Source organism: Chelmon rostratus, chromosome 11 (genome assembly GCF_017976325.1).
Source record: "Chelmon rostratus isolate fCheRos1 chromosome 11, fCheRos1.pri, whole genome shotgun sequence".
Lineage (NCBI taxonomy): Eukaryota > Metazoa > Chordata > Actinopteri > Chaetodontiformes > Chaetodontidae > Chelmon > Chelmon rostratus.
The window spans coordinates 3,115,994-3,130,476 of NC_055668.1; the positions used below are offsets into that span (position 1 = coordinate 3,115,994).

At 39.0% G+C, this 14,483-nt stretch overlaps 1 protein-coding gene across 4 annotated transcripts in view; it reads left to right on the forward strand.

Annotated features, from left to right (window-relative positions):
* ltbp1 (latent transforming growth factor beta binding protein 1) overlaps positions 1–14,483 on the forward strand; it is a 139,096-nt gene that overhangs the window by 109,690 nt on the left and 14,923 nt on the right. For all 4 annotated transcript variants that reach the window (XM_041948233.1, XM_041948234.1, XM_041948235.1 and 1 more), the window contains 8 exons: positions 1,799–1,885; positions 2,786–2,911; positions 3,591–3,716; positions 5,597–5,716; positions 7,747–7,869; positions 10,111–10,236; positions 10,392–10,520; positions 13,779–13,907. In XM_041948233.1, the coding sequence (XP_041804167.1) occupies positions 1,799–1,885; positions 2,786–2,911; positions 3,591–3,716; positions 5,597–5,716; positions 7,747–7,869; positions 10,111–10,236; positions 10,392–10,520; positions 13,779–13,907 (966 nt within the window). The remainder of the gene's footprint in view (positions 1–1,798; positions 1,886–2,785; positions 2,912–3,590; positions 3,717–5,596; positions 5,717–7,746; positions 7,870–10,110; positions 10,237–10,391; positions 10,521–13,778; positions 13,908–14,483) is intronic.

Sequence of the window (14,483 nt, forward strand, 5' to 3'; positions counted from 1 at the left end):
TTTGTCTCCAAACCAACATGGTTTCTGTAGATTTATCAGCTGTATGTTCATGATGCCATCTTTAGTCAAACGCATCCTGAAAGTGCTCCCTTGAGAGATTAAGATGTGGAAACCAATAAGGTCATTGGACTGAGTGTTTATAGACCCATGCTATTTGGTTGTGACATGTCAAAGCATGCACCTGGTTGGCAACAGTATTTAGGCATGCTGTGGCATTCAAATGAAGATCAGCAAATTAAAGGTCTCACCTGTCCCAAAAACCATGGATTCAAGAATGGCGAAGTCAGTTTGGCTGTCATCTGTCTCTCTGTTCAAGAATTTTATACAGTTCAAGATATCTCAGCTACTGGTCGCTGGTCGCAAAACAAGCAAGACAGACAAAACAGTAGTCAAGTTTCATAAGCAAAAGGTTGGCAAACCAGCCCAAACTGAAAAAGTACTGCTGATTAATAAGAAATTCAGTGTAGTTTGAGTAAAATCTAGATGAATCACTCCTCATCGTCTGGTCTCTACTCAGAAGGTAAGAAAAGTAGAGCTTCCAGTTTGAGTAAAAACATTCTTTTGATCCTCTCAGCGTTCATGTCATTTTTTTGTAAAGTTTAATATGACATTGTATCTGAACCACCCAGAATGTGAATGAGAACGAATGAGGAGATCTCCAGGCTGCGAGTGAGATAATTGTGAATGCGCAGAATTCAGGGTTGGTTAGTCAGTGCATTAACAAATCATCTGCATATAAAGCCACTTATTGCTTAACCCCTCCTCCTCTCACACTTTGCAGTAATACAATAAACACTATAGAGAGTAGTTTGATGCCCAGGTTTGCATGGAGAGGCCAAAGGACTGAGACCTCACTGAGTTAGTGCAGACTGAAGTTTAAGGTGAGGAATAGAGGGCGCATAAATTTCTTCCCAAAACCAAACTTTTCAGTTACTGTGAGTAAATAGCCCCAATTCAATTCGGTCAAAGGCCTTCACTGTGAATGTCTAGAGAGGAGTATTTGCTGGCAGAGTATATACATAATATTTAACCCCTTGACGCCTTAATTTATTTAGAATTATATAAAAAAATTAATTCTTTGTACTTTTTGCTTTCAAATTGATCCTAAATTAAGAGGAGTTTGTTCATTTTTCTGTAGCACATATTTAGGTACGATGCAAATTAGCGACAACAGGCGTTACACATTAACTCACATTTCTGCCAGATCTACTGGCCTCTCTAATTCAGAGGCAAGATCCTCACTGATTGGTTGAGTAAATTGTTTAAAAAAATGTAGCATTTTGAAATCATCTATTGGCACTTGCTTCAGAGGTGCATAAAGTGGAGTAAAAAGATGTAAAAAATGTTTAATCTCTTTAGGGTTGGACACCAAGTTATTCCTAGTGTCCTTCAACCGAGGTATAATCTGAGGTGTAGATTGCCATTTCGATTGATGAGTTTTCTGCATTGACTTGTTCGTGGAGAATATAAACGGTGCATTTGTTAACATTGCAAACATTTTATGTCTTGTGTGAAAGTGCAGAGATGAGCATGGAATTAACACTTACTGTTTCCAAGGGGAGTTTTAAGACGAGCTACGCTGGCAATATATTAATGGTGTAATGAACAAATACAGCTGGGTATTGTCTGCATAAATGAAAATGTATACTACAGTTTATTTAAAGCAAACATATGGCAAGTATGGTAGACTGCCTTCTACGTTCAAGATTTAATCAGTCATCAAAGTACCATTTTTGGTGAAAAAATACAAACTGAATGAAATTAATGTATATTCTTGTGTGTTTTTTTGATTTGGTAGAGGTTGTTGAGAGGAGCTCTCCACCTGCACCAGTGGAAATCCTGCCACCTAATGCAGGCCAGGACATTGCTCCCACCCAGTCAGCTGGTAAGACTAAAACATTCTTTTCTTTTTCCTTTTTCTGTCGTTGTCTGTTCCCATCGATTCATGAACAGATGAAGTACAGCTGATAGGTTGCTAATGGAACTGTCCTAGGTTTGGAAAATGTCCAAATTATTTTGCTCTCTATTTCCTCAAAATTCAGAAGCAAATTTATGTCTCAAAGTTCACCAAAGCTGAAATGCTGGTGTGACCAGACCTTTAGACTCTAGGTTAAGCAGCACACAATGATAGACACAGTTGGAGCATTAAGCAGTTAACTTGTGGTATATTAATGGTATGTTGACCCGATTCCAAAAAATGTGGGACCCTGTCTCAAACATGCTGAAAACAGAATGCCTTAACTTGTTCATTCTTTTGGACACATTGAAAACAGTACAAAGACAATATATTTGATGTTCGACCTCATCAACTTCATTGATTTTTGTAAATATCTGCTTATTCTGAATCTGACGGAGCAACATGTTTCAAACAAGTTGGAACAGGTGCAACAAAAGACTGGTTCAAACAGGTTGAGTGGAAAGAGGTGCTAGTATCGTGATTGGCTATGAAAGGAGCATCCACGACAGACTCAGTCTTTCACAAGCGAGGATGGAGTGAAGTTCATGGCTTTGTGAAACACAGTTGTATAAAGGATGATACTACATGGGTTCTGGAACACTTTGTAAAACTGTTGTCCGTAAACACAGTTCATTTGTAAGTGATTTGGATTCTGTTTTTATTTACATTTTACTCAGCATCCCAACTTTGGAATCTGGGTTGTAGTATTTTGTGGGAGTTGTCTACTGTTGTGTTAATACTGTCCTCACTCTCTCTCCTCTCCCTCTCCTCTCCATCTCTCTCTCTCTCTCTCTCTCTCCTTTTCTCTCTCTCTCTCTTCTGGCCCAGAGGTGGATGAGTGCCAGATCAACCCTTACATTTGTGGCCAGGGGATTTGTTACAACACAGCTGAGGGTTACACCTGCCACTGTGATGACGGATACCGCCTGGATGATGCCCAAACCACCTGTATAGGTGAGGAGTCCAGTGGTCACAGTGGGTTGTCGAGGTCAAAGATCATTGCGCATGTCAGTCTCAGCACATGGTGTAACTAATAAGGCTTTGTATGCAAGGGGAGCAGAGCACTGTGATTTCACCTGAAGCTCAGAGCAGTTTTTTTTCATTATATTCAGCATCGTAAGTGTTCTCCATAGTGATGAAATAACAGCCTAGCCAGATACAACAGATATCTGGATGTACCCCTCTCACACATTGACCCCAAAAGACCTTTTCCTATAAAGAAAAATACAAGACCCATAAGGTCGAATAATATTTGGAAAGTCTAGAAGAGCCACTATTTGTTTTTATACCATGCAGGTAGTCCACAGGAAGCCAGTCAGCCAGAGGAAGACTGTAATGTGCATGCTTATAATGGCTTGTCCAGAGGACAGTCGTGCTCAGGGTTTATGGCCCTTAAAATGCTGACAATGAGCAACTCTCATTGGAATGAATACAGTGCCATCTTGGCAGTGTCCAGTTCACTCAAGACGTCCATGATTATTGTACCACCTTCTGATAGGTGAACAGTAAGATATGACACCACCGAGAATACACTGCACTGGTTTTTCTCTGCATGACAAATGCTACAATTTTGGCATTTTCTTTTAGCGTTTATTTTTTTTGCATTAAGCGTCATGTCTACATGTCTGTCCAGATGTTGATGAGTGTTTGGAAAGCACATCTTTGTGCTTTGGTGGTCGCTGCCAGAACACAGAGGGCAGTTTCCTGTGTGTGTGTCTGTGGGGATTCCTCGCTGATACAGACGGAACCAGTTGTGTTGGTAAGTACTCACAACCCATGCTGCCAAAGCATATTTTGATGTTTCTTTGAAAGAAATCCAATACTGCAGGGACGTTAGCTGTACCTAGCTAGCCACATGCACCAATCATGTGGAGAGTGTTCAGAGTGTGTCTGGCTGTATTTGTGTGATGCTTCACACTGATCTTCAAACAGGAAGTCTGGTTCTTTCTTTTATTATTCTCCAAACAACTCACTTTTACTTCTTGTACCTTCATGAATTGTAGTCATAAAAAAGGCTCAAGATAAGCGTGAATTTTTTTAAACTCAAGTTTTAATATTTTGAACTTGCATGGATGTGTTTTGCCTCAATTTGTCGAGTGAATTTCCATATGCCCACTCTCATCTTTGCATTGACCTTCTCTGCAATGAAAAGTATGAATATGCATACGTGCACTATGTACGCTATGCACAACCGCAGCCTCTGGCACTGGTCAACACTTGGTCAAACAAAAGCTCTGCACACTAACAAGTGCATTTTAATGGAATTATAAGTCAGTGGAATTTTGGACAAGACCAGTGACCACATTGTTACCAGCGTCTGCACCACCCTCCTCCCTGCTTCATCCCCGTTATTGGGATATAAATATGAGGCACTCTGTCATTACGTGGTTTCCTGCCATTTCAACACAGCTTTCCCCACCCACCAAAATGATACTGAATTAGGGCTCTGAGGGCAAACAGGCCTGATGGTTATTTCCCCAGAGCTGCAATAAAATCTCTTCTCCTCAGCTGCAGAGGATGAGGGATCAGATTATGACTTCTTTAAGAGGTTTATATGGATGTGGATATGCAACCATATCTATTAATAAGATTAATACAAAAACAGGCTGGAGTTTTTTTAGACGTATTTTGGAATCCTAAAAAAGAATTGTTACACCGTGGTGCAAAGTCAACCACCCAGACTTTCCTACCATACCTATTTGACTATTGAACTTGTCTGCACTGATGCTATTAAAGTACTTAATTTTTGAATGCTAAAAACCACCATTCAGTCAAAGCTTCTGGTTTATCAGCTGCGACGAGTCAGACGGCTAAAATGCAATAAAAAGATTCACTGCATTCATATGTCCAAAGGAAGCTTAGATATACTGTAACTTATCATGTAGTCTGATCTCAGCACAAAGCTTTCTAAAAGTTGTGACACAGTACTAACATATACCTGATAAGTTGATATTGCAACCTTGTTAGAAAACAGTTGCTTGTTTACTCATCCAGCAGTAACTTGATCATTCATTTGGAGTCGTGTTTGTGTCCACTCGATGAATCAAAGTCTAATAGTCACTCTCCTTTTAGCTCTGTTTTTGGTCTCTACCAACTCCTGAGGGAATTATCTGGCTCTTTAGCTGCCAAATGCTCCACTTTGTTCGCCAGCTAGTCTCTAACTGTGTCTGTCAGCTGTTTACCTCTGAGCAGATAGTGTGCAGTGGGTTTTTACAGCCTTTTCTCTGGAAACAGCTGCCTGCTGTGTCTGAAAACAACGCTATGAGAATGGTATAAAACAGTGAACCAAAACTCGCAGATTCAGCTGATAAATTCTGTAGGTTCATTTTCTCTAACCTAAATCAGCTTACTGGAGAAAGCCCACAGTAACACTAACCTGCGTACTTAAGTATAGTAAAACAACTTGATCCACTGCCCTCAGATGAACGAGTGCAGTTTTTACATGTGGTGTTGTAGAAATAAATTGCTTTTTGCTTTTTAAAAAACAGTAGTGACCATTAGAAAACATAACACAATATCAGCATTTTGTCTTGTGTTACGAATTTCTTTGGTGAAACAGGATAGTGTCAGCAACACCTGGCTATGTATGATGGTATTGTGATTGACAGCTTAATTGATTTTTTTTTTTTTTTTTTTCAGATATTGATGAATGTGCAAACAGGACAGTGTGTCCTTCTGGTATCTGCTTCAACGTACCAGGGAGTTATAACTGTGGCACTTGTCCTGATGGCTTCTTGGCACAGGGTGGCCAGTGTGTAGGTAAGTCTAACACAGTATGTGTACATATGTATGTGTGTGGAAACTTATTGTAATGCATGTGCACTTTTGAATTAAAGCTGCTTGCATGGGAGTATTGCCTATTGCCTTTACAACTCCTGGTACAAGCCATGCATTAGACTTCCAGCATGCATCCGGATACAGATGTTTTTGTGACATCAACAGACACAGATGCTGTACAGATAGTAACTTTACCTTATACCCCTAGTACACATGCTGCCTCTTTTGCTCAAAGTACAGTTGACACAGAGTTGTATTCACTGTATCCCAGTAGAAGCAGTCTCCAATGTCAGTTATTTGCACTGTGAATTGAATGTACCATTCTTAGAATAGTTAGATTTGATCCTAACCTCATGGTTTGTAATATCTAGTCATCAGTACATACAGAAATCAGCCCAGGAAACACATGCAGAATAAAATACTGCACCAATCAAGCAATAAAACCAGTGAACTATTCCAAAGAACACACAGTATGGGCCCACATTTTCCTGGAAACCAAAGGTGCGCCCATCTCTCCTCTGTCAGTCGTTTGCTCCTCCTGGATCCCATGTGGCACAGGGTTAGCTGTGAGGTTTTGACTGTTCACACACCATGCAATGCAAGCCAAGCCACAGAGGGGTGGCAGTGAGTGGTGGTGGCGAGAGGAAATAATTAGGCCATGCAACAGAGTCCTTTATAGAAGTTAATAACCCAGCTCACAGATGTTCGCATGACACTGCCAAGCTCAGGGAAATGTCACATCTCCTAGACTGTGTGTGTGTGTGTGTGTGTGTGTGTTTTTGTTACTCATGTGGGGACATAAATCTGTTTACACAGTCAAAACGTGGGGACTCTCCTTCCTTTTGGTGGCTAAATGCAAGTCCCCATTATGTAAATCACTACATTTTAGGGTGAAGACTTAGTTTAAGGTTAGGGTAAGGATTAGGGTTATGGTTAGGTTTAAGGTAAGTCTCCAGGAAATGGATTTTCTATGGTGTATAGGTCAGTGGTGCGATCAGTGAACCATTTTTGTGCTTTGGATCATTGTCGTACTGGAAGTTCCAACCATGGCCCTTTTTTGGCCTCCCGGCAGGGGCTCTGACAGTATTTTATTTGAAATCTGCTGGTACTTGATTGAGTCCATGTCATCATGCATTTTATCCTAAAAACATGTGTGCGCCTTTGTAGGAACAGCCCCATAGCATCAAAGAATCACCATCTTTTTCCAACTAGACGCTTTAGTTTGTTGGTGATTGACAGCAGAGGCTTTTTTCTAGCAACACTGGTGATGTAGGTGGTGTCTGATGTCTTGTAGACTGACCCTGAACTCAACTAACCTCTACAATTCTCCAGCTGTGGAGAATACATTTTTTCAGATCCTGTTTTGCTCATGTAATGGAGGTTTCCGTTTGGCATGATGGCTTCAACAATTAAAAAACCTTTTGGCTACTTTTACCAAAAGGAATCTTTTGTTCATGTCGTGTCACGCTGAAACTTGATGAAACTGGAGACATTTAGAAATCTTTCAGGCCTCACAAAACACCAGAAGTTCTTCAGACCTTTTTCATGGAATTTACTCTACAATTAATTTTGATTAATAAAGTTTAGTGATTAAAGACCAGTTAATACTGCCACTGTATATCAATATAGTATTCATTCGTTATGATATGCCACTCCAGTTACTCTGCCTATGTTCGCCTGAAGTGTTCAGCTGTCCAGCATTTAATTAGATCAGCTCTCAACACTGTGTACCACCCAGACTATAACTCACACTCCTCACTGCTGCCACACTATGAGAGAATACATTACAGTCAGTTGTTCACAGTGTTGTACAAACAGCTAGTTCATTATTGTTTACAAATGGTCTTTATAGTAATTAGCTTCAGCAGAGATCGACTACAAGAATTTACTGCTCTTAGCATATTGTTTATCTTCTGTCAAATAAAGTGCAAATAAAATGTGAGAGAAATCCATTGCCTGAACCTTTGCATTGTGTTTGTGTGATGTAGTTGTTCCATTGTTTGCTATTTCAGATATCGATGAGTGCCAGGATCAGCAGATCTGCACCAGAGGCCACTGCCAGAACACTGAAGGCTCCTTCATCTGTCAGTGTGGGCCAGGTTTCAGAGTGTCCCCAGCTGGAGACCATTGTGATGGTATGATATATACTACTATCAGCACTGTATACACATTTTAAGGACCATACTATTACATAAATACTACTTTCTCTTGTTTTGAAAAGTATTTAAACTGCTTTACAATATAAAAAACTGGCTTCAGGGTGCTGTCACACCTGTCGTTGGTGATGCAAATATCTGAAGTTGTGTCAGATATAGATGTAGATATTACAGACTATAAAACATGATATTGTGTGAATATAGGCTATATATTAGTTATACAGATTGGTGGATCAATTTAACAGTTCACAATCAACAGATGGATTTCACAGTAGTTTAGTTTTTGAGTAAAATCACATACTAGGCTTTTTCATTTGAATTTTTTCATTATAATTAATTAGATAAAGGTAATGGCCTGGTTCTGTATAGCAGGTTGAAACAGGTTGGGTGCCAACTTCCTTACATCAGGACCAGGCTCTGGACAGAGGGTGCAGGTTCCCTAACTTAAAGCCATTGAAAGCATTTTTACAGTTCAAACAAATATTTCCATATGCTGCTAGGTGCGAAGGAAGCCATCAAGACCTTTTTTCATGATGATTACCTCTCGATGACAAGGTTCAATGAACACAAATCTATCAGGGTGCTCTAGACCAACATATTAGGCCTTTTGTTCAAAGCTGACATGATTAGTCTCAAAGAGCTTATGTGCCCTCTGCCCAGATCTTGAAGAACTGGTGTTTCTTGAACCATTTCCAGATCATCTTTAAGACGTCTACATTAAAACGACGTTGGACGACGCTAGTCCAATCAAAAGTACTATACAATAATACTAATACAATACTCTGTTGTTGTGTGAAATTCTTCCTGGTTGATAACCTGCCTTCTCGTTTTGTCCATTTTCACTGCCCTTGTGATCTCAAGGTTTATTGCAGATGTTAAAGAGGAAAACATGTCCGTGATGTATGTCAATTAGTTAGCAATTAGTTGCTGATGGAAGACATGGGTTTTAATTTACCAAGGACACAGTGTCATACACATAAATCATACAGTTCAGCAGTGCTGCAGAGAGGAGGAGAGTGACTGATCCTGCTTCCTTGTGTTTGTGGCTAAACATTATTGTATCTTGTGTATAAATGTTCAGACCCTGAAGGGGTAAAACCCTGCTGAGTTTGTGCTGGTTTACTATTATTTCTCGTATTATCTCATGGTGAGCTGCAACTTACATGAATCTTGATTAAACCCAATTAAGACATCCTGCAGTGTGTCCTTAACATGCACATTTCATTTTTATGCTCTTCATCAGTGTGCAAACTGGTTACTATAATGTAGCAGGATGTGTTTAACACAAGATGCTGTACATGTGTACAGCAATATTGTCCTGTACAACACTATTTGTCAGTAGCAGTAGTGGTAGTCAAGTACCAAAAAGATGAATCCAAAATACATTCTGTAGAGGGCTACAAGTGTCATGGAAATGGTTTGAAAGCATTCAATTAATTGATATCCAATTGGATTTAATAACTGATTTTACAAATGAATTAGTTTAGCCATAAACAAATAAACTGAATTACTAACAAATATTAGTAAATATTTAATCAATTCACATTTAAACAGACAATAAGAAGAATAATTACATTTACAGAAGATTTACAGATATATTCATCCATTAATAAATGTTATTTTTTTCCATAAAAAACAACAAAAAAACTATTTAGAATATCCGTAATTTAAAAATAGATTAAAATGGTAAATATCAGAATAAATAATGGCATTTCAGAAAGTGCAGTTTAATAAATAACTGAATTCCCAGATTGAAGTAGGAGTGAAGGTTTAATCAGAAATTTGGACATATAATTCCTTTTTTGATTGCAATTTGCTTTTTCCTGCATTTTTTTTTTTTTTTTTTAAGCTTTCTCTATTGTCCAGTTAGATATTAGCTATTGGAATGAACCCCTTCCATGACACTTGTGGTCGTAAAGAAAATGAAAATCTATAATATATAATTAGTAAATGCTTCTTATGTAACCACCCCAAAAGGAAAAATCAATCAGTGTACCACTTGTTGTCATTAATGTACTTTGATTGTACTGTAAATTTTTAATATGTAATCAAGCTCCAATCTGCTAATAAATACATATGCATGATTTAGTACTATCAGTACCTATTTTTGAAACCTTTGTTTGTCAACATAATTAAAACATGCGTTTTGATTACGTGAGGAAGATAATTATTTCTCTGAATGTCTGTATCCCCTCATAAACTGCTGTGTGTGTGTTCCAGATGTGGATGAGTGTTTAGAGGAAGCCAGACCCTGTGAGGCTGTTGGGCAGTGTGTTAACAACTTGGGCTCCTACACCTGTACCTGCCCCCAGGGATACCGACAGATCAACGGCACCAGCTGCAGAGGTGAGTGCTGGAGCAGGGTTACACCCCCTCACCACTTGACATGTTTCTAATGCACCCACCAACCCACACACTCACACACACACACACACACACACACACTCACACACACACACGCACACACACACCTCAGTGAATTTCTGTGTCTGTCCTCACAGATGTAGATGAGTGTGCAGATGAACCAGAGCTCTGTGCACCCCACGGCGAGTGTCTCAACACTGAGGGATCCTATGTGTGTGTGTGTGAGAGTGGATTTACTGCCAACCTCGACACGCCCTCCTGTGATGGTAAGATGCAAATACAGAGAAAAGAAACACACACACACACACACACACACACACACACACACACACACACACACACACACACATACACACACACAGAGTTGGGTTTTCGTTCAACAGAACGGGCATTTCAAACATACATGTATATGACCAACCTGACTCTTAATTTCCATCTTTGTTGAAGGTTTTATTATCATTTTGGAGCATATTTAGGGTATTTTAATTATCAGCATGCCGACACTGACCTTTTCTTAACTATTGATTAATACCAGACAGGTTTGTGTGTTCTAAGACTGATGTTATTCTGTATTGTGACATGTCATATCATGTTTCATATGCATGTTTCCATGTTTTCAACACTTTCCCTGAAAAGATCATACCCAACAGTCTCTCAGTGCGTACAGTATGACTGCACTCCACCTTGTACTGTATCTCATGTCCCCTACCATGCTATTGTTTTTTATTAGTGGCACAAGGCAATGCAAGAGCCACTCGCCTCTATAGCTCAAAGAGCTATAGAAGGCAAGTGGCTCGAGCCCGCGTGTTTTTTCTTCCTATTTTTCATCTTCCGCCAGAATTTCGGCACGTAACTAGTCCCACAGCTTTGAGAAAACCCTCGTAAACTATATATCAAAACATGCGGCTTGATGGTGTGCTATGTCTTTTATAGCTCTTTCGTCAATAATTCATGAAGTTATTCGTAAAAAACTGCAAAGAATTTCCAATAAGAAATGAATGGGGAATTTCCTCAAATTTCAGCCTTTTTCAATTGTCCGCCGCTTCTCCTAGAGACTTCATTCAAACTTTAAAACGTAGATAATTTTGTCAGGTCGAAATAAACCTGGCACATTTTTTGATATCTCTTACAGTTTTCGAGCTATGAACATCTGAAGACCATAAAGTTTCTCAAAAAATGCTCAGAATTTCTCCCCCGAGAGTGGATGACATCATCAGTTAGAGTGAAAGAGCCAGTGAGAAATCGCCTGAAATTTTTTTCTAAAATTGCAGTAAAATCCAAACGGTGAATAGGACACATCATTTTTGGATCTTTTTGTAGACAAACTTTTCTTCTCTCGTCAAAGTTCAATTTTAAAGGGTTAGCCCCCACCAAATTTAAATAAAGAGGAATCTTGCACCAGCTGCCCTGCTCTGCTGCTCCATTTAAACCCATACAATCTCCTAGCTAGCGTTAACTAGCGCTAGCGATAATTAGCGCTAGCTAGCTAGCTATAGCGATAACTAGTGCTAGCTAGCTACCGATAACTAGTGCTAGCGATAACTATAGATAGACAGATAGATAGTGAAGACATGAATGCTCTACATGAAGGTTTCCTTCTGTGTGGGAGTATTTATTGAGGAAATAAACTAATATAGATATCAAGTATTTATGAATTACTATGAATACATCTCTCTGTAGATAGCCTACAGATGTTGTATTCATTCTAAACCACATACATATTTGAAATATAGATTTTTAATGTTTAATATATTCAGGGAGCTCATAGTAAAACTCATTCTCCATGTCGTTCTCCATCATGTCATAGCACAAGCAACGCTGTATGCTTTCAGCCAATCTTACAGCTTCTATGCAAGAACATGAACAGGAGTAATAACTTATATGTATAGCCAAGAAAAAAAGCCACATTCAGAGCTAAAAGCAGCAACTCCAGCCCTCTTCACCCTCCACAAAAGTACAGAGAAAAATGGGGAAAAAAATGAAGCTGCACTGCAATTAGCCACCACATTTTCTGGTTTAAATAGCCCAATTATATTATTTTATATTAGGCCTATGATATTAATATTCTTACAGTAATTTCTAAACTTTTTGCCATACATATAGACATGCTGATTTGCAATAAAGTTGAAGTACACACATGATCTTTATGAAGTAACAAACTTTTACATACACATTTAGCCATTTAATATGTTATAAAGATAGTAACATACCATTTAAAGGCTTTGGTCCTACTTAAGACAGGCTGTAGCTAGTGAAAATATTTTTTAGGTTATCTGTCTCAACCAACAATGACATTTTTTTTTCTTTTTTTTTGAAAAGTATCAAAAAGTATTGAAATACATGTTAGTATCATGACAACACTAGCAGATATTGATACATATACGTACGGTTTGATAATCAATGATTTTATTGAAATATGCCAATACATCTGATTGGCGACAGACACTTCCCTGTTGAAAAAAATGCATTTGTGGCTTGAGACACAGCAGGGGAGTCTCTCCCATTAACTCCCATTAATTAAAAGTATGTATATTGTCCCTTGAGGTGACCTTCAATTATGTTTTAACTTGTCCCTAAAACAAGGGAGAGATATCTTGAACTGAAATTGTGACTACTGAATGTTTAGTATAGATCAGTGTTTCTCAATCCTGGTCCTGGTGTACCACTGCCCTGCATGTTTTAGATATTCAAATGCACAGCGAGTTACTGGGCTCTGCTGAGGCCTGATAACGAGCCATTCGTTGTCTTATATTAGCTTAGCTTAGCTTAGTTTAACTTAGCTTATCTTATCCTTCCATTTCTACCTCCTCTTTCACTTGTCGCTGCCTTTTAAAAAGACAGAAAGATATGAAAAAAGTCTTGAATTTCTTTCACATGCATACATGCTGCTCCTATTTTCTCCACCACGGCAAGAGTCCTGGCCTCTGTGCCATAGCTGTTTTTAAAACCCTTTCCTGCCTTAGAAAAAACAGAGAGAAAGGGGGAAAATGAGAGGAAAAGAAACAGATGGAAGCCTTTGAGCTGGCTGTCTAGACAAGGAGGGATATTTGTTGCTCTCTGCCTCATGATTTATGCAGGGGGCTCAGACTCAAGTGTGAGTGTGTGTGTGTGTGTGTGTGTGTGTGTGTGTGTGTGTCTGACTGTCTGCCTTTATGAAACCAGTTAACGCATGTCTTATTTACAGCATTTTACACCAGAAGCTTCGAGTCCATAGTATTCTGCTTAATTGATCCACATATGAATTCATACACAGCAAAAGTTGAATGTATTGTTGAGTGTGTGTGTGTGTGTGTGTGTGTGTGTGTGTGTGTGGTTCAATGTGCAAACAATCAGCATTTATTGGTTTAACAGATGTTCACACACAATAGTGCAATTTAAGAAAAGTTTTTTATAATGAAATCATCCACATTAAAATAAGATGGAGTAATAGATAATACAGGGTTTGCAATGAGTGCTAGAACGGGAAGGATGGAACAAATAACTAGGAACAAGTGTGATTTGACTTTTCCTTGTTTGTTCTCCAGATATTGATGAGTGTGGCCTGAATGAAACACTATGTGAACCTCACGGCTTCTGTGAGAACAGACTGGGCTCGTTCCGATGCCTTTGTGACCAGGGCTACCAGGAGTCTCAGGATGGCCAAGGCTGTTTGGGTAAGCATTGGCATTTTGGTACAGTATGTGCATATTAAGCTGGAGATGTTGCATCACAGTACATACATTTGAAATGTATACAGTCAGACCCCCACATGAAGTTCAAATCGTATGCTTACAACTTACTGTAAGTATGCAAATAAGACAGAAAACTGAGGGGTGAAGTGAAGTCACAGGGGATGGGGCTCGGGGTAAGGTTTGGATCCTCAGGGGCTGCCACCGGAGGTGGGGGCTGAGCACCTCTTATGTTTGCACTTGCAAACACCTCAACTCCTTCCAGCACTTTCACTTCAGCTGATAACTTCACTTGCTGTTTACACATAAGGTGACATTTCAGCTTCATGTAGCACTTCCAACTCCAACTTTTTTCAGCATTTCTATTTCAACTGCCACTTCAACTTTTCGTGGTGCTTCAACTATTTCAATTTCTTTTCTTTTGATAACATCAACTTGAGCTATTACTGTCATAGAAAATGTACCAAATTAGAGTCTCAACATGTAAAAAATGAAAGTGTTTTACTATTGTAACAGCAATTTTTGAACAGAAGTGGAAACATACATTTTCTTCAGACAGTG